This window comes from Rhinatrema bivittatum, chromosome 7 (genome assembly GCF_901001135.1).
Source record: "Rhinatrema bivittatum chromosome 7, aRhiBiv1.1, whole genome shotgun sequence".
NCBI classification, from domain to species: domain Eukaryota; kingdom Metazoa; phylum Chordata; class Amphibia; order Gymnophiona; family Rhinatrematidae; genus Rhinatrema; species Rhinatrema bivittatum.
In genome coordinates this window covers 53,951,654-53,972,886 of record NC_042621.1, presented here as the reverse complement: position 1 = coordinate 53,972,886, position 21,233 = coordinate 53,951,654, and the positions used below count along the sequence as shown (strand labels likewise).

The 21,233-nt window shown below is 43.9% G+C and overlaps 1 protein-coding gene across 1 annotated transcript in view; it reads right to left on the bottom strand.

Moving 5' to 3' along the window:
- The window catches only part of RHPN2 (rhophilin Rho GTPase binding protein 2), a 123,597-nt gene that overhangs the window by 19,289 nt on the left and 83,075 nt on the right, over window positions 1-21,233 (bottom strand). The window contains exons 9-13 of the mRNA XM_029608399.1: window positions 19,718-19,874; window positions 18,514-18,633; window positions 17,817-18,011; window positions 15,993-16,069; window positions 11,884-12,030 (exon numbers count right to left, since the gene is read on the bottom strand). Coding sequence (XP_029464259.1) covers window positions 11,884-12,030; window positions 15,993-16,069; window positions 17,817-18,011; window positions 18,514-18,633; window positions 19,718-19,874 — 696 coding nt within the window. The remainder of the gene's footprint in view (window positions 1-11,883; window positions 12,031-15,992; window positions 16,070-17,816; window positions 18,012-18,513; window positions 18,634-19,717; window positions 19,875-21,233) is intronic.

Genomic DNA, 21,233 nt, shown 5'->3' with positions numbered 1-21,233 from the left:
AATAGAGAGGTCGCTACCAAGGGATTGAGTGACCACTCGTGTGGTTGGAAGACACGGCTCAGCTGGTCTGCCAATACATTGTCCACTCCCGGGAGGTAGGTGGCTCTGAGGTACATGGAGCGGGAGAGGGCTTCCGCCCAAATCTGCGCAGCTTCCTGACACAGAAGGAAGGAGCCTGTGCCTCCCTGCTTGTTTATGTACCACATGGCCACCTGGTTGTCTGTTTGAATTAAGATTGCGTGGTTCGATAGGCAATCTTGAAAGGTCCTGAGAGCATAGCGGATTGCTCGCAGCTCCAGGAAATTTATCTGGTGTTTGGCTTCCTCTAGTGACCAGTATCCTTGAGTTTGCAGATTGTGTAGATGGGCTCCCCACCCGATGTTGGAAGCGTCGGTGGTGAGGATTATCTGGGGATCTGGTGGAAGAAAGGACAAGCCCTGTAGGAGGTTGCATTGATTCGTCCACCAGGCAAGAGACAGACGGAGTGCGTCGGTGATTGTAACAATGGAGGACAGAGGCTGAAGAGCTTGAGTCCATTGTGTGACTCTCATGGCCAGACGGGCCATGGGAGTTACTTGAACTGAGGAGGCCATATGTCCTAGTAGAATGAGGAATTGGCGAGCCGTGGCTGTGTGTTGAGACCGCAGCTGGCGAGCGAGGGACACCAGAGTCTTGGCCCGTTGATGAGGGAGGAAGGCTTTTGTTTGTAAGGTGTCCAAGTCTGCCCCAATGAAAGATAAGGTCTGAGATGGGACCAAGTAGGATTTCTCGTAATTGACAAGAAATCCTAGAGAGCAAAGTATGAATTGTTAAGGTCAGGGAGGACCGAGCGATTTGCTGGGTTGGGGCCCTGATTAACCAATCATCCAGGTAGGGGTAGACGTGGACACCTTCCTTCCTGAGGAATGCTGCTACCACCACGAGGCATTTGGTAAAGACTCGTGGTGCGGACGCCAGGCCGAAAGGTAGTACTCGGTATTGGTAGTGGTTTCGGCCTACTAGAAAACGCAGGTATTTGCGATGAGATTCTGTTATCGCAATGTGGGTATATGCGTCTTTTAGGTCTAGAGAGCATAGCCAATCCCATCTTTGCAGTAGAGGGAGCAACGAGCCCAGGGTTACCATCTTGAACTTCTCCTTGGAAAGGTACTTGTTGAGGGCCCGTAGGTCTAGGATTGGACGAAGTCCCCCTGACTTTTTTGGTATAAGGAAGTACCTGGAATAGAACCAGAGTCCCTGTTGTAAGGGAGGAACGGGTTCTATAGCGTTTGACTGTAGGAGAAGAGAAACTTCCTGCTCTAAAAGAACAGAGTGATCGGTGAGTCTCCACGCCTGCAAAGGTGGGGAGTCGGCAGGAAGGGATAGGAAGTTGAGGTGGTAACCCTGTGCAATGATTGCTATCACCCATTGATCTGTGGTGATTTGATGCCACTTGTCTAGGAAGTGGCACAGCCGTCCTCCTACCGGTATAGCTGGAAGATGGGTTTGGCAACTGCTCTCTAAGTGAAAGTCAAAAACCCGCCGCAGGGCCCAGTTGTGGAGCTGCTGCAGGCTTTTGTTTACGAGTCTGGCGAGGCTGAGTCTTATGGTAAGACCGTGCAGGCCTAGGCTTGGTTGATGGGGGATAATACTTTCGTGGCCTAAAGAAAGACTTTTTGGAGTCCTTTCTAAAGGGTTGTTTAGAAGGCAAGTCAGGAGGAATGGATGAGAGCTGTTTAAGTGTCTCATGATGATCCTTCAATTCAGCAACAATTTGTTGAATTTGCTCACCAAACAAATTATCCCCTAGGCAGGGTAAATCAGAGAGCCTGTCCTGAACTTCTGGACGAAGGTCAGATGATTTAAGCCAAGCCCAACGTCTGGCAGAGATGGCTGTGGCAGAAATTCTAGTGGAAGCATCAAAGATGTCATAGGCTGTTCGTATTTCATGCTTCCCAGCTTCAAACCCTTTATTTAGAAGGGATTGAAGCTGTGGCTGGAACTGTTCAGGCAAGGCATCAGTGTATTCCTGCATCTGTTTCAGGATGACCCTATTATATTGAGTCATATAAAGTTGATAAGAAGCTATTCTGGAAATCAGCATAGCTCCATGATATACCTTCCTACCTATACTATCTAGGAATTTGTTTTCCTTAGTAGGAGGTATGGAAGAGTGTGGCTTTAGTCACTTAGCTTTCTTTTGAGCTGATTCTACGACTACAGAATGATGGTCTAACTGAGGTTTTTGAAAACCAGGTGCTGACTGTACAAGATATGTAGAGTCAGCTTTTTTGTTGACCGGGGAAACAGATCCGGGAGATTCCCAATTCTTTTTAAGAAGGTCTAGAAAAACCTGATGAATGGGAATAGAAGTGATGACTTTCGGGGCATCCAAAAATTGGAGCAATTCCATCATCTGGTGCCTGTCATCTTGTTCAGATTGAAGTTGGAATGGGATCAACTCTGACATTTCCTTCACAAAATTTATGAAAGAGAGGTCCTCAGGGGGAGAACGCTTTCTACTCTCCGCAGGAGAGGGCGGTGAAGGCAAATCATCGGTGTCAGTAGAGGTATCATCACCCCAAGTATCATAGGAATCTGGATGATGACCTGCAGGACCTCGAGGGGGCTGAACACCTGAAGGCCCAGGTTGAGGTTCCGAAATATCGGTTGGAATCACCGGGGGCATCGAGAAAACCCCCGATGGAATCTATGCCGGTATCGGTGCCGGTGTAGGCATCGAGGGAACCGGTGTCTGTCTCGATGGGATCGGTGTCGGCATCGGAAACCTCGGTGGAGCAGAGGTACGTATCGCCCCCGAAGAAGAAATCGGTGGCGAGGGACGACCTGGCATCGATTGAACAATTCCCGAAGGGGGAATTCGATATGGTGTTTCTCCACTTGATGATAAACCTGTCGGTGACAGCGGTCTTACCGGTGTCGGTGACGCAGGTATCACCGGTGGAAGGGCTGTCATGAGCGCCTCCATCCAGTGTAGCAGCGGTGCCAGTGCTGCTGCAATCAGCTCGGTGACCGGTTCCACTCTCGGTGCCGGAGTCGGTGCCAGAGGAGTCTAGAACCGTAGCATCGCCTTGTCGATGGCCTCCTGGACCAGCCGGTCCAGTTCTGCCCGGAGACCAGGAGAGAGGGAGGCTGAGGCTGAGCCGGAGGGACCACCGTCACCGGTGGGGTCACGGCTCCCAAACCCCGAGGGGGTGAGGGTTGCCTCGATGCCTGCGAAACAGTAGTGGACGGTGCCACTTCTGATCGAGACTTTTTTGGCGGTGGCTCGGTCGGTACTGAGGTCGATGACGTCGATTCCTCGACAGGCCGAGACTTATGACGTCGATGGCGATGTTTTTCTTTCCGATCCCCTCGATCATCAGGGGAAGGAACGGGAGTCGATGGCCGCGAAGTCATCGATGGCGGACGGTCACCGAAGGGTTGTCGATGATGATGAGACCTCGACGGTGCCGGTGCCGGTTCCCCAACGCCATCGATGCAATCGATGGCGTTGGGGTACGAGCTTGGAAGAGGAGCCCCATCTTCTCCATTCTGGCTTTGCGACCCTTTGGTGTCATTAGGGCACATTTGGTGCAAGTCAGAACATCATGCTCACTCCCTAAACACAAAACACAGACTCTATGAGGGTCTGTAATTGACATAGTTTGGGTACAGTCCGGACACCGACGGAACCCCGACGCCATGGCGAAAGGCCAAAAATTTAGCCGCGGGACTGTCGAATGCCAACGGGCCTCAAGGGCCAAACTCGACGGAAGTCGACCAAATGACCGCAAAAACTTACCGAAGTTCCGCGGACCGAAAAATTTGTCGAAGGGAGACCCCTGAGGGGCAAATTTTTCTTCAGAATTAATTATTCGAAATTCCTGTCAGGAACGTGGTTAAGAGCTCTTCTACCGCGTGGCTACTGCTGCGCGGAAAAAAGAAGACTGAAGGGAGTCCCCTGCTGGCTGCAGGGTTGGTACCGTGCTGGGCATGCCCAGTAGGGGCCAGTCAAAGTTCCTGAAACTTTGACAGAAGTTTTCTGTGGTTGGGGCTCCATCCTCGATGTCACCCATTTGTGAGGAGACAACCATCCTGCTTGTCCTGTGAGAAAAAAGGGTATTGGATTCTGAAGACAGCCAAGCACTGGGCCCCGACTTTTATGGTCTAGGGTACTGATACATTAATATTGGTGATAAAACCTTTATAGCCAAGTCCAAAAACAACATTGAAGCAGCATTGTCGAAATGATCAGGAAGGCTGCTCACCTCATAAAAATGCTGCAGTAATTTTGATATGGGTTTGACAGTTGCTTGGTCTTGCTTGTAAGTATATTATTCTTAACATAAGGCATGGGGGTAACCTGCACAGAGCAGCAGTTACTGCCATTTGAGGCTTGCTGGGCAGACTGGATGGACCATTTGATCTTTTTCTACCAACAATACCATTACCCAGACCTCCCATCCAAAACTTGCAGACAAAAAAAAAGACAAGTCTGATTTCAATTATGCAGGTCAATGTGCTGGTGTAGTGTTTGGGCAAGTTCGGTGATGTATGCAGTTATACCTCTTATAAAACAGTAACTTATGTGCATACTTCTGAACCCCACCCTGGAATAACCCTAGACTGCCCCTTTTTTCCCCCTGTTAAAGTTTACATGCCACACTGCAAGTACATATGCCCTCACAAGAATTTATAGATGCGTATGTGCCATTTTTAAGATGGCGCTGGCCGTCCATTGCTCCTACCATGTGACAGGGGCTGACCAGTAGCCCCTGTGACATAGTAAGGGGAAAGGGCCTTCGGCGCCATTTTGATTACTGGCAGCAGACGGGCCCAAGTGCAGAAGATTGCTCCTGGACCCCCACTGGACCACCAGGGACTTTTGGCAAGTTGTTGGCAAGTCTTGAGGAGGTCAGGAGGGTGGGGGGTTGTAATTAATTAAATTTAAAGGATTGGGATGGGGGTGAGTGATTGTTTTTTTTCCCCCAGAGAAAGAGAATGATAAAAGTTTTCTGATCCGAAATGGCCCTCCCCAGACCCGAAAACTAATTGGGGACAAAAAAACATTTTATGCACTCCCCTAATTTGCTCTATAAGACGCACCAATGCCCAGGCACAGAGCCGATTCAGCACTTTTTTTTTTAATTTTCCCCCTCTGAATCCTAGGTGCGTCTTATGGAGCGAAAAATACGGTAATTTTAAAAGGAATGTTCGTGCGCCCATAAACACACGTATTTATCAGCACGCGAGTGGAGAGATGCTGCAATTTTAAATTCTGCTCACAAGTACTCCTCCCATGCATGTTTCAGCTAGGGCTTTAGTGGCGTTTACGCACGTATGCAGGTGGATTTTAAACATACTCGCGCAAGGGAATAACCAGTTTTTCCAAAAAGTCCATCAGTTTGCCCGGCTCATATCAAGATCTTCAAGACCCCTTTGGTTCTTCATCTGCAATCCCCCCCCACGCTATACTAAATGCCCTAAAACCCGAGATCTCCAGACTTGTTCCTCATCAGAACTAGAAGTAAAGTTGCATGGATAACAAGATGACATGCGCCATGGTCAGCTTTTTTTAAATGCTGATTTGTGTGTGTAAATCTTGGCCCTGCCCTGGAACATCCATGCCCCATCCCTTCTTCTTGATGAGCGCACAGGAATATACGTGCATAATTTGCAGTTTCTTAAAATGTGCCTTGCTCACGTGAGACCATTTTTACATAAGTAACGCTTTTAAAGTCAACCCACATAAGAGCAAGAATTTTTAAGATCCTTTGCATGATATATAGGGCTTGCAAAAGAGGGACCCCTTTCTACCTCAACAATCTCTTGGTTCTTTATACTCCTAGTAGGGTGTTGAGATCACCACAACTAGAGTTAATGAAACTCCCTTCCCTAGAGAGGCAAGATTGAAAAGTTTTCTCTTTAGTATGTTTCAATTTCAGTCAGTACTCCATTCGAATTTGCTGCCATTGGATCTCCAATGGAGAAAAATTGTTTTAAATTCAGAAAGTTAATAAGTCTTATTTTCCAAGGTTTTTGATGATTAATCCCTATTTTTATAGGTAATTTTAATGCTTTGTTGATATGTCTTAGGTTTTTTAATTAGGTTTATTTTATTTTATTCCTCAGCTATGTCTTTTTTGCTACTTTTTCCTTATGGACTGTGTATTTTATTGATTTATCTTATGTATGTAATTGATGCTGTTTATGTATGTGTACAATTGAAGATTATTGTATACTGATTTGATGTTTTTGAAAATTGATTTATTAAATAAAAACATTGCCAATCAACTCTGTCCCCTAATAACCAAAGACATACATCCCTTCAAACACAATAAAAATCCATGGTACTCTCCAGGACTAAAAATAACTTAAGCAAAACCTTAGAAAAATCAAAAAACTGTGGCATATCTCACACTCCCCCCAGTTTCCTGACCACTTACAGAACCACCCTACACAACTACAGAACAGCCATACTCGCAACTAAGCGCAACTACTACTCCAAAAAAAAAAATACCCGATCTCCAATTCAACCCTAAAGTACTCTTCTCATATGTCACTAACCTCACAAAAATACTCCTATCACCCTCAACAGAAGACTAATCTGAATCCAAATGCAACGAACTCGCCCTTTTTTTCAAAGAGAAAGTCACCAAGATAATGAACAAACTCCCTCCCTCAACAAACAAAATTACCTTACCCACAATCCCAGACGCCATCCTTAATGAATTTGAAAGCATAACCACCACAGAAATAGAATCACTCATTAGAAAAATCAACCCCGCAGCTCATTCAGCCGATGCAATACCAACCAAACACCTAAAATCCATCCCCAACCTCATAGTCAAACCCATTACCAACATCACTAACACAGGGACATGTACCAGCCGACATTAAGCAAGCACTGGTCAAACCCATCCTGAAAAAACCCCAACTCAATCCCTCCGAGCCTAACAACCTCAGACCCATATCCATCCTCCCTTTCCTCGCTAAAATTCTAGAAAAAGTAGTAAACAATCAACTAACTGATCACCTAGAGAAATAAAATATACTACATACCTCCCAATTCGGTTTCCGCAAATTCTGCAGCACGGAAACACTATTACTCTCCCTCACAGATTCCATCCTCAAAAGCCTAGACAAAGAACAATCCTTCATTCTAGCTACGCTAGACATCTCAGCAGCCTTCAATACCATTAGTCACAACCTCCTCCATCGACAGACTAATGGAAATTGGAATATCGAGCATAGCCCTACAATGGTTCATCTCATACCTGGAGAACAGACAATACAAAGTTAAAATTGGCAAGACCAAATCCAAACCCAAACTATCCCAAGGCGTCCCACAAGGCTCTTCTCTTTCATCCATGCTTTTCAACATATATATGCTCCCCCTATGCAAACTAACTGACCTATATAAAAATTTTAAATAAATAAATAAATTAATCTCACCTTCTTCATATATGCCGATGTACAAATCCTAATTCCCATCCCATCCCCGAATCCATCACTAAATCCCTACACACCTGGGAAAACCACCTCACAATCATCAAACGAGTCTCTCCCTCAACATGGACAAAACTGAATTATTAATACTAAACCCCAAACACAAAGACATAATCCCCCTCCCAACATCATCCCTCCATACAAAACCACCCTTATCTACAGAAGTCAGAAACCTAGGCATCACCATAGATAATGAATTAAACCTAAAGAAATTCATGAATGCAACCACAAAAGACTGCTTCTACAAACTTCACGTGCTCAAAACACTAAGGCCCCTCCTCCATCAACACAACTTCAGAACAGTCCTTCAAGCGCCCATTCTGTCCAAAATAGACTATTGCAATTCCCTACTCCTAGGACTCCCTGCCACCTCCATAAAACCTCTACAAATGCTCCAAAATGCAGCTGCCAGAATCATCACAAACACCAGAAGGAATGAACATATCACCCCCATACTAAAAAACCTTCATTGGCTCCCCATACACTTCTGAATATGCTTCAAATGCCTCACTCTAATTCACAAAATCCTATACAATCAATCAATCAATAAACAGGTTCAACACCTCCCCTCCATTTCCAACTCCCCCAAAGACCCACAAGATCTGCCAATAACGGCACCTTACCTATAACCTCACCCAAACTCACTAACCTAGCAGCTACACGGGCCAGACCCACTATTTGGACTTAAGACTTAAACCAAGCACACACAATTTCAAAAAGAAACTTAAAACTTGGCTCTTTGAGCAAGCCTATCCTTGAGCAGGCCTACCAATAACCCTTATTCTCCTCCCTCAGCCCTCCTCCCCCCTGCACCCCCTCTAACGTGCTACAGAGCTTATGCTTCCCACCCAAACTCCCAAGCTCCCTCTTCTACAAGAATTGTCGTTACCTGTTCCTCTCAGCCTTTTGTTCTCTTTATGCTCTGTCTCCACCCCCCCCTTTATTTATTACACATCTGTTACATGCTATTATTCCCATAGTTACTTAAACTGTTCGATGTATTTTCCTTTCATTACCAAACTGTTGATATGTAAACAGAGGTGATGTGTAAACATCGGTATATAAAAAAACGTTAAATAAATAAAAATTGCCATTGCTTAAAAGCATTGTATATTCATTCGTGTTCATTCTCCAGTTTTTTCTGTCCTTAATTTCCTGGCTACTCTAGCCCCCAAGTTTAATATCCTTGTTATTTGTATCTGCGCCTCGGCCTTCTTGTTATTTATTTATTTTAAGTTTTTCTATACCGGCATTCGCGATAAAATCGCATCATGTCGGTTTACAATTAACAAGTTATATGTTAACAAGTTATATGTTGTTATATGGTTTTGTTAAGTTAACCCCTAAGTTTGATGTAAACCGGCCTGATATGAAGCTTGTCATGAAGTTCGGTATAGAAAAATGTTAAATAAATAAATAAATGAAAGTTTTGCATTCCTGGATTGTTTTACTTTATCTTGATCATAAGATCATTGATGCAGTGGTGTGATTCCTAAAAAGTGTTCCCCCCAACAGTGGTGGCACCTTCATATTCCCTGTAGTGATTGATCTTGTGTCTGTGTGAATTAACCCTTGCCTTTAATGCCTGGCCTTTGTCACCAATGCAGCAAGCTTCTTCACGGGTTTTGTATTGAATAATATATACTATATAAAAGGAGGAACATGAATAGGGATCCTGTAGACATGGTGGTGCATGCTTGCCATAAAGAACTAGATCCTACAGTGCTGTTTTTTTTATTTTAGCATTATGATACCTCTAAACTGCATTTTCTTCAAAGCTTGCAATTATTGCAAATGGCAGCTGTAAATTTTACTACTGATGCATCCTTAAACTGGTTGAACTTTTAGTGAAAATTTTTAACTGCCTTTCGGGCCAATTCAGTAAAATGCATGGAGAGCCGGAGCTCCAAGGCGAGCGCCCGCTCTCCCAACGCGTGCCCAGGCCACTGTCCTGGGCGCACGATTCTGTATGCAAATGAGGGCCCGCGCTAATAAGGAGGCGCTAGGGACACCTAGTGCCTCCTTTTTGGCCGAAGCGGCAGCTGTCAGCGGGTTTGACAGCCGACGCTCAATTTTACTGGCATCGGTTGTCTAACCCGCTGACAGCCACGGGTTCGGAAAATGGACGCCGGCAAAATTGAGCGTCTTTTCCAACCCACGGACAATTTTTTTTTTGGCAGTTTTTCTGCTTTTCTGTACACTTCCCGGTGCTGGCCAAAATTAATGCCTGCCTTTGGACAGGCGTTAATTTCTGAGAGTAAAATGTGCGGCTTGGCTGCACATTTTACTTTCTGTATCACGCGGGACTAATAGGCCCATCAGTTTCGGGGGGGGGGGGGGGGTGTTGGACACGCGTTTTCCACGCGCTATTACCCCTTACTATATGAGGGGTAATAATAGCACGTGGAAAACGCGCGTCCAAACGTCCAAATGTACCTCCACTACACTGAACAGTCTTCTTAGACCAAGACTGAACATTCATGTTTCATTTTGGACCCTATACATTGTTAACTTAAAAAGAAACTGATAACCCATGAAAAATGGATATCAGTATTACATTTGAGTATCTAGTTTCCACTATTCATCTATGTTTGTATAAATCGGAGTCAGTAAAATGAAGAGTTCAACACAGCATAGGAACAACAAATAGAAGAGGCAAAAGAGACAATGTGAAAGTACCAGAAAAAAAAACCACAAGAGGACTGACGACCTCTTCAGAACACCTCTAATGCTCTTCAGTCTTTTTCATAATTGTACCAATAATTAACATTTCTGGAATTATTTGTCCCCACAGCAAAAGCCATACCGGTGAAAGATGTTGTGATTGACAACTTCAAGGCTTTAAGATTGGCTTTCAAGGTCCTCCATGCAATGGGTGCTGTTTATTGCGATGAATGCCTATTGTGTTATCTACCCACTCTCTCTCTAGTGGAAAATGTATTCGTTATTTCTTCAATGAAGACGATTACATCTGTAGTGACCTGGAATCAGGCAGTCTCATGTGCTGATCCAACAGGGTGGAATAAACTTCTGCAAGCATGAATTCTTTTATACAAGATGGGGGGTGGGGGGGGGGGGGTATTTTTTTTAATGGCTGCCCTTGAGGAGGGTACATTTTCAAACAGCCTACATAGGCAGAAGTCTGTGGGTACTTTTTACTTCTCTGGCCCACATTTTCACAGGGATTTAATGTGTATAAATCTGTATGACAATTTGCAGCCATGTGTGGAACCAGTTCTCCTGCACAAAACTTACAATTGCTTGGGAGGAGGCACAACTTTGTGCATTTATGTTTATACACATATTTTGAAAATCATGTTCCCACCCCAACTCCACCTTTGTAGGAGCATGTAAAAGTACACATGAAATTGCTTTTGTGCATGCTTTTATACACACCCCCTCTCCCCCAGTAATTTGTAATAGGTCATTTGCATGCATAAAACACACGGACGCACCAATTTTATAAGTGCACATGTTATAAAATCCATTGGCCGCGTGCACATGCGCGCCAGATTTTATAATCCCCACGCACGTGTGCAGGCGGCGCGCGCACAAGGGGGGGTGAAAGTTTGCATCGCCGCACGTATTTAGCAATCAGGCCTTCCCAAGTTCCCTAACCCCCTGCCTAATCTTCCTTCCCCTCTCCTCCCCACCACCTAAGCCTAAACTACCTTTCCTCAATTTTTTAATTTTATTAAATACTGCTCCTCGGGAGCAGAAGTAATTTACGCACGCCGGCTTCCCTGAGACAGCGGCTAATTGCCGCTATCCTGGCCAGCCTCCGACCTGCCCCTTTCCCACCCAGACCACACACACCCCCCCCCCCCCCCCCCCGACCCATCCCTTTTTCAGGACCCGGACACTTGTGCGCGTATCGGTACTTACGTGCATGGCTGGGCCCTTTTGAAAATGCGTGTGATACGCGCAGGGCCCAGCTACATATATATGTACAGATTTTTATGCGCACCGGGCTTTTAAAATTCGGTTGTTAATGTTTTGAATTTATTTTAGAATGTGTATGTTTGTAACCTGTCCTGGATGGCTCTGAAAGGACAAGCTAAATATTGAAATAAATAATTTCATAGCCATAAAAATAAACCTTTAGAACTCTGAAGTCAGCACTGCTCCTTCCTTAAATGATCCACACGAACCAGATGGGTAGTGATTAAAGTTTGGCTCATCATCTCTTTTTAAAAATTTAGAAAAGACCAGCGGGATTAAATCTCCCTCAACAAAACAAAATTTTAAAAAATGGTCCATTCAGATTCGTTTTTAATTATCTTTAATTTCAGATAATATTTTTGTGCAAATTACCATACGACACTATCAATGAGATCGACAGGCTATTAAACACAAAAGTAGAAATAACTGCAAAGGAAACGTTTTACTTACAGCAGCAGGGCTCAATGGATCTAGACCATGAACTTGCACAGGTGACCCCCCTTTCAAAGTAAATCCCAGCTCTCCTTCCTCAGCTGTTACATGAACTTTTCGAGGAGCTGACCACCTCTGCTTTACTGAAAATATGGACGGAGGACCCTGTAAGACATTAAAATAAATCTATTTGCCAATTGCAATTGTTATGTCAGGCATTTCCTTTTCATTCCAAGTTTTGGTTAGCAGCATTAGTTGTTTTCATTCTCTTTCCTTTTTTTTTTTTTTTTTTTTAAGTAATTTTAAAATTGAAAATGCAGAAGCTAAACCTCATGACTTGGCTGTGAAGCAAGAGACTGGTTTGAGTCTCCTCTCTGCTGAAGCTAACAGGGCTCATGCATGTCCTGGAGGTCTCTAGGAGAAAAGGAAGGAAGGAAGGGGATTGCTACAAAAGTGACATCTGCTGGTAGAAAAAAAGCAAATCTGAAAGGTTTAGTCTCAGAAGAGACTTCCGCTTTGGCCAGCAAATGCACTAGGGTTACACTGGATCAGCCATCTAGAGGAAGGGTATAAAGGAATAAAAACAAAACAAATTATAGAAGCATGTAAAATTTGCTATATAGCACTAAACTTTTATTTTTAGAATTCTGCTTTTTTTCTTTTTTACACTGCATGTAGAAATGGCCTAATGGAACACATTTACAAAAATGCAGCAGCCACTGCACCAGAAAATTACTAAATTACCTTGCTAAGTAGGGGTAAATGCATCACATACAGCTCAATACTGTAAAGTGCGGCTGCGGTTACCTTGCTCCTAACCTGCTTTCTACTCACTTTCCGGCCGCGTTAGCCCTTCCTGCGATACACTATCCCCCTTTAACCGATTCTTACCGCCTCTTTAAATCCCCGGGTAACCCCTTCCACACGCGGCATGTATAACATAGAAACATAGAAATGACGGCAGAAGAAGACCAAATGGCCCATCCAGTTTGCCCAGCAAGCTTCACACACTTATTTCTCTCATACTTATCTGTTTCTCTTAGCTCTTGGTTCTATTTCCCTTCCACCCCCACCATTAATGTAGAAAGCAGTGATGGAGCTGCATCCAAGTGAATTATCTAGCTTGATAAGTTAGGGGTAGTAGGGGTAGTAACTGCCGCAATAAGCAAGCTACACCCATGCTTATTTGTTTTACTCAGACTATGTTATACAGCCCTTATTGGTTGTTTTTCTTCTCCCTTGCCGTTGAAGCAGGGAGCTATGCTGGATATGCTTGAAGTATCAGTTTATTCTTCTCCCATGCCGTTGAAGCAGAGAGCCATGCTGGATATGCATCGAAAGTGAAGTATCAGGCACATTTGGTTTGGGGTAGTAACCGCCGTAACAAGCCAGCTACTCCCCGCTTTGTGAGTGCGAACCCTTTTTTCTTCTCCCCTGCCGTTGAAGCAGAGAGCTCTGCTGGATGTGTGTAGTATCAGTTTTTTCTTCTCCCCTGCCGTTGAAGCAGAGAACTATGCTGTATATGCATAGAAATTGAAGTAACAGGCTTATTTGGTTTGGGGTAGTAACCGCCGTAACAAGCCAGCTACTCCCCCCTTTGTGAGTGCAGATCCTTTATTCCACATTTCCTCTTGCTGTTGAAGCTAGAACGATGTTGGAGTCACAGTAAGCATGTGTACGTTTATTGAATAAGGGTATTGTCTCCAGGCAGTAGCCATCATTCTGGCGAGTCACCCACTCTTCATTGGCGGCCTCTTGACTTTATGGATCCACAACGAGCGAATCAGCTATTCCCTCCCATACAGTAACGCGCACCCCGACTATCGCTATTTTACCCTGCCATTTTGCCCCGTGTTTAACCTGCTAACTTACCGCCTACCCCTACCCCTGCATTAGAGGCAAGGGTTAAGGGTAGACGGCAAACTTTCCCACAAAAGAAAACCTAAAAACCTAAAATGGGTATAAATACCTTGGATGTCACTTTCCGAATCCCCCATCTCCACGCGGGCGGGTGGGCGGGCGGTCATCGAGGCGGGAGCCGGCAGGCGCGCGTTCATCCAGGCGGCGGCGGCGGGAGCACATTCATCCAGGCGTGGCGGTGGGAGCCGGCGGGCGCGCGTTCATCCAGGCGGCGGTGGGCGGGCATGCGTTCATCCAGGCGGAGGGAGCCGACGGCGAAAGCGGCCTCCAGCAGCCCCCGCCAGCAGTGAATGAATGCACGCCTGTGTACGCCCGTGCAATTTCGGCGCTCAAGGCAGGGCATTAGAGAACGCCGACGTCACATGCCGTGACGTCAAACGTCGTGACGTCACGCCTTGAGCGCCGAAATTGCACGGGCGTACACAGGCGTGCATTCATTCACTGCTGGCGGGGGCTGCTGGAGGCAGCTTTCGCCGCCGGCTCCCTCCGCCTGGATGAACGCGCGCCCGCCGGCTCCCGCCGCCACCCGGATGAACGCGCTCCCGCCGCCGCCTGGATGAACACTTGCCCACTGGCTCCCGCCGCTGCCTGGATGAACGCTCGCCCGCTGGCTCCCGCCGCCGCCTGGATGAACGCGTGCCCACCCGCCCGCCGGCTCCCGCCTCGATGACAGCACGCCCGCCCACCGGCTCCCGCCTCGATGAACTCGCTCCCCCCTCGAACGCGCGCCCGCCGGCTCCCGCCAGTAAGTTTACTTTTTTTACACTTTATTCCCTTTTGTTTTAATTTTTGCCCTGCGCCTTGCTTCGGGAGGGGGGGGAATCATCCACTTCCTGGTACCTGTCATTTCAAATGTCAGTTGAAATGACATTTGAAATGACCAGTACCAGCGCACCCAGGATACTGTATAGGTGCTGTATTAAGCGCCTATACAGTAAAATGGGTTGCGCGGGCCTAATGCTTTGCCTAACGCTTCACAGACGCGGCTTGCATTTGCAAGCAATTTAAATAGAGTATCGAGCGGTATGTGAGCAGGACTGTGCGTGCGGTGAACGAGGGTGCGCCCGGCACTGCCGCACTCTAACGCGGCCTTACTGTATCGACCTGATAGCCGGATAAGTACTGACTTATCTGGCTATCTGGAAGCTGTTGCCCTCCGCCAGATAGCCAGGTAATTCAATACTTATCTGAGGACATTTTTAAACTATTTTATTAAAACATTTTTCCCTTTTTTTTTTTTTTTTTAAAAGGAGTTTGAAGTGTCAGTGCAGTAGTGCTAAAAACGTAAAAATTGGGGTTAGAGCTGGCGTTAAGTTTCCAGTGCTAAAAAAGGTACGCTGGCCAGATGCGGTCTCTCTGCAATGAGGAGTACTGCTTAATGCCCTCATTTGCATGGGATTTCCGTGTGAAGTAATTAAGCAGTACTCTTGTTTAGAAATGCGCATTTTCTGCTGCACAAAACTTCTTGCTGCATCAGCAGTAAGTTTTGCGCACAGAAAAAGCGTGTTGAAGTGCAGGCAGAAAGGTGCATTCAACTGAATGCATCTTTCTGCATCACTCTGAGAGAGCTATTAGACAATGAGATGATAGTTGATTTAATTTATTTATTTATTTAAGGATTTTTATATACCGCGGTTCGTTAGCAAACATCACCTCGGTTTACAGAGAACATTAAATTAGCAACAAGCTTTACAATCAAAATTAAGTTAAGGCGAAACAAATTTGTAAACAATAATAATGTAACTAATACATTAGGATAACAACAATATAACTCAACAATACTTCCAAGGAGGTGTAGGATACTACACCTCTGGTGTATCTCTGGTTATCCTTCAACCTAAGTACCATGTTGTCAGTTAACTCTTCACTAACTTCTTTCTCCTATGATTAGATAGCAAAATAAACTATAGTAGATGAAATAACATATTGGCTTTCATATGAAACCATGTGATATCAGAACTACTATGTACTGTATGGCTGAGCTTCTCCAGAAAGCATTTGTGTGTCTTATATGTTCCTGCCATTAATATCCTTCCATAACTGGGTTTGTCAGAGTATTTCTTGTTAAGAAATGAGGGTCACAAATATACATTTTATTTTACACAATAGATTATTCCTGCGGGTTAATTCCATGCAAAACAGAAGCCACACACATTAAGAACTATACCATGCAAGTAAATATTGGCTTGTATTAGTGTCCCACCTACCAGTCGCTGGAAGAAGTCACAGACTTTCACTTTGGACAACTGAGGAGCAATAATTTCTGCTTTATACTCTGTTTTCGCTGTGGAAGGAAAAAAGTCTCATTCAAACAAACTGATTATTATAGTACACTATAAGCCTGAATTCATACAATTAGACTAACCTCAAATTGATATAAATGTTAATTATGACCAAATCTTGTGAATTTTTTTTTTTTTAACCAGCGAGACTGGATAGGGTCTTTTTTTTTTTTTTCAGTTATTTGACAAACTTCTCACACTGCACAAGGATGGACTTTGTAATATGTCTCATTTATCCATATCAGTGCGGGAAAACTTCTTTTCAGCACTTCAAAGTGGATTACATCCCTATCCCCAGAGGGCTTACAGTCTAGGTTTGTACCAGAGTTAATGATGGGTAAAGTGACTTGCCGTAGATCACAAGTAGCAGCAGTGGGCTTTGAACCCTGGTCTCCCTGGTTTGCAGCCTGCTACTCTAACTAAGCTACTCCTCCACTCATAATAAAATGCATAAAAAGGGTATGTCCTAAAACCCTCCTTTTCTTCTCAGAGAAAAGGATTAGTTTGTGGACTGAGAGAGTTTTAAACATCTATCCCCTTGTTCTAGGTACTTTAAAATATGCTGAAAGCTCTGGTTCTTTTTCTGCCTTGAAAAAGGTTAAAGGCAGTTTGAATAATAAAAGTGCTACCTTCTTTTGTCAACTATCTTATTGCTCAACCTATTACCATAATCAAGAGATGGGAGCTGGGGTGGAAGCCCTTGACTTTGAGTCCTGACAAGAGGTGGTGAGCTTTCAAATTGTCAACGACATGCTTCTCTGCAAGGCTTATCAATTGCAGGAGCTTGGCCTCCACAAAGAGTAAACAGACGATCCCTTTTTCGAAAAAGGGCCTGCTCAAACTACTGTGCTCTCCCAGAGACAACAAACGCTATCAGATAGGTAGTGAGTTGGTTTGCTGTCCTGGCTCGCATAACTGCAGAGAACAATCCACAGGAGCTTGGCCCATTAAGATAAATTTGACCCAAAACTAGTTTAAGAGCTATATCACAACCATAAAATAGTTATAAAAATTCTCTTTAATTAAAAAAAACAGGTTGAGGCTTGTCCACAACCGTCCAGCCAAGAGCTGGAGGCAGAGAATACTGGCTGTATCTGGTTCATGCAAGACATATATATAGGCGATTTTTTTTATTTATTTGTTTATTTTTAACAACTCTGCCTCCAATTGCTGTATGAGGGGACTAAAGCCACAGGTTCTTGACTGGTGGAGCAGAAGGTCAAGGAATATTCTTTAGGCTCTGAACACTATCAGAACTTTCTACAAAATTGTTTTGGAGTTAGGAACCAAAGTGTAAGCAGTGAGAAGAATTACAAGAAATGTTAATGGTGTGGGAAGGTGAAATGCAACTGTTCCTGCCCTTCTTCAGACAAATAAGCTGGTATGAGTTAGGTCTACTTGCTAGCCAAGAGTTCAAGGAGAGGTCTCAGAGTGAATCACTTAGCATCTCCTGGCAGCAGAGGTGGCACCTGCAGTGGTAGCAGTTTTCTCTCTCAGAGCTCAAGCACATGACCTCTGCCATGTGCCTGGACTCTGACAGACAAGAGGCTACAAATTAAATAGCCTGTATTACTATGCTATTAGTGAGCTATGAAGCTGGCCTGTGTCAAAACTGTCTTTATATCAGACTGAGTCTCAAAGAAGTCATATGTTCATTGCTTAATTCAAATCAATAAAATTGCCCCTTTCTGCTTTAAATACTGTTGTCTGAAGGGGAACTTGCCTCCCCATCCCATAATGCTTACTTACAGACAATATTGGGAGCATCCAATAAATTTAGAAAATCATCTTCCTTCTCATGCATGGAATATTTCTGAAAAGACCGCTTGTGGGCAGCTGATAGTATCTCTTGAAGAATATCAATATGCCTTAGTTTTCTGCATAATCCAGACACTCTCATTGCTTCTTCATGGCTAACAATAGCACTACGTAGATGTGCTTTTCCTTAAGAAAACAGAAGAGAGATACCATGAATCACCTTCTCTGTAATGAGTTCGGTGGCATCAGTTACAACCAACTGCTGAACTCTTATGCTGAGAAAAGTAACCTGGCATTAAAACAAGCGAAAATGCAGTCAGACTAGGCTAAATAAAATCAAACAGGGTATATACTGTGTTTGACTTTCACCACCTAAGTAGTGTCAATATTCCAACACAAAGTACAGTTTGGCGTTTTTGCTTGCAATTTTTTCAGATTTATTTACTTCTTGCAATTTTTTCAAATTTATTTACTGAAGGAAAAAAAAAAAAGGTACAAGAATATATTTCCACTTTGAAAACCAATTCATAGTGGAAGAGTATATATCCACTCAAACACACACCACCCAAGGAAAACAAGTTAAGAAGGTGGCTACCATGATGTAGCATTCTCGCTCACAAGTTTCAAACTGCTGTTAATCCTGCTTATATTTCTTTGTATTTCCTGAGTGAGTGGATGGGGTGATTACCTAGTTGCATCCGCTGAAGTTTGTCCTTTAACACTGCTAAAGGCGTCAGTCCTTCTGGCATGTGATCATAGAGCTGGGCCCAGGCCTTTTCTTGTCTGCCTTCATCCTCACTGGGTTTCACTGTAAACCACATAACACTTAACTACTTTAATCTTGCATTTCTGCTTTCCTACCAGCAAACTGTTGAAAATAAAACTAACAAAATATTTTACTACTTTTTGGAATTTTGATGCAATATGAAAACAAAACACAGTACATAGTAAATTATTTTTCCAGTTCTATTTCTATATTCTGTATTTATCTTTATGGTTTTCCCTCTTATTTTCCTTAAGCCTTCCTTATGCATGCCTCCACCCTAGAATATTGGACACAGGGCTGAAAGGGAAAACTCCTTTAGTGCTAAAATTAGTCTGTATTCATCCAGCGGCAACTTACACTTTCCCCTCAGGCCCAAACACATTGTTTCACTCTCGCTATGCATCTAGAGCTCCAAACGTTACAGCTGCTACACATTAGGATGACTATGCACATTTAGGGAGATACTCCAGGGCCAAGTGCATGTAAAAATGGATGTGTAACCCAGCAAACATGCAAACTCTTATGTGAATTGGGCAGAGGCATGCCAAGGGGGAAAAGTAGTCATTCGTGTGCATACTTTATTTTAAAAAGTGTGCACGTAACTTACACCCCCTGAAGAGCAGATGTAACTTCGTGGCCGAACGTGTGCGCCTACTCAGCCAATTACCCAAGTGTTTGCAAAGCGAATTTGCACCCCTAAGTTCACTTTGAAAGCACTTGTACGAAATTTATGCAGACTACCACTCTGCGAGCCATTTGAAAATTAACATCTTAAAACAAAGAAAATGCCATCAGAACAGTTTTAAGAATCAGTGAACAACTGCCTGTATGAAAAAGGAAAGTGTGGGCAGGCATCAATTGACCAGAAAGTATAGCGGAGGCAAATTGCTGGATTCCAGTATCAAAGAAGTTCTTCGAATAATGCTGATAAACTCTTGCCTGTCGCCATGACACTGGGCAATACTTTATCAGCATTATTCTAAGAACTTCTTTGATACTGGAATAAAGCAATTTGTTTCCACTATACTTTGTGGACCTTTGATGTCTGCCTACACCTTCCTTCACTTCTTGGATTTACAATTAGCCGGTGCATTTGCTGTATGAACAAGGAAACCCCTTTACTTACAGCTGTGATCAATCAGAATAGTGGCAATGAAGTAGTGGGCCAGAGCCTGGTAATGTTCGGCCTTTACTTGTGCCATGATGGACCAAGCAAAGGGGATGTTCTCTTTAATTGGCTCCTGGCTCATGGCATTGTAGACAAGACCATAAACATCGCTGACCTAAAAGACAGCACACAGACACACACAAATATGTATGTATAGCATCTTTCATTTAGAAATAAATTATGTATCATTGAGAGGAAAGCAAGTCAACAGTGCGAATCAGTCAGCTCCGTAAAGTATAGCTATCATACAGCTACAGCCTTCAACTGTGCTGACTAAAAAGCTGGCAACACTGAAATGTGTCTCCAGAGGGATATAATATATAAATATGGCTCCATACAACTGCAAATTAAAAAAAAAAAACCAAACCAAAACCCTTTTCCTTTACAGCAGTGGTTTTTAAACTCTGTGTCATGACCCCCAACCAAAGTGCAGCTCATGCTGCTTTCTCAACTCTGTGCAGCTCTCAGGAAGTTTGAGCTATGAAGTACCTATACTCTCAGTGCTGTTCTCATGGCGAGAGCCGAACAGAACAAGAGTGCAGTCACTGCACAGCTCAAAGTGGCTGAACCTCACAGAGCCACAGGAGTGTCAAGATAAGGGAAGTAGGGGGCTAGGAGGGAGAGGGTGGTGAATGACTACTGGGGGCTAGGGGTGTGTGGTTGTGACGGCAAACAAAACAATGGGAACTAGCAGGCTGGGAGTGTGAGAATGTTTTCTTTTTCTTTCACTGGGTGCCATGCAAATTTGAAAGCCACTTCTCTACAGTGCAAGGCATTGTTCTGATTGCTAGGAACCCATTTTTCATTTAACTACCCTCAGCCTATCAAAAAGCTGCAAAGGGGGTATGCGGCTTCACACACACACCCCCACACCCACCCTCCCTGAAAGACTTGGCTGGGTGGAAAAGCTACTGTCTAGCTGCATGAAAAACCCTGAACTATAGGGAAAACAACATATGGGTACAGTAAGCTCCTCTAGAAGGGAATAGGGGTGAATTCAATCTGGCTATTGAGTCATGTTGAAGTTCACAAGAAATGCTTACAGAGTTTAAAAAACCCACACAGTGAGTTAGTGAACAAATGATACTATGGTATTTTCAAAGAGTTTTCTAAATAGCAGGTTAAGTGTATACTGTTCCTATTAGGGTTCAGGGTGGTTTATGAAAATCAACCTCCATTCTTATTTATACATTCTTGTTAGTTCAGTGTTAGTTACTGGCAATTGCGGAACACATACAAGTAACATTTTCATGGTTTATGTTAAAAAATAATTACTTTTAGATATTTTCCATTAACAAAACCTACAATTCTGAGAGCTTTTTTCTATCACTGGTACATTGCAAATCATGACAAAATTGTCTCTTTCCTTAAAAAAAAAACAAAAAAAACCCAAACATAAGTCTTCTTTCTGAAGTAGCCATATGAAGGTATGATGTACTTCCCAATTAAAAAAAATATTTGCTATTTTTCCATA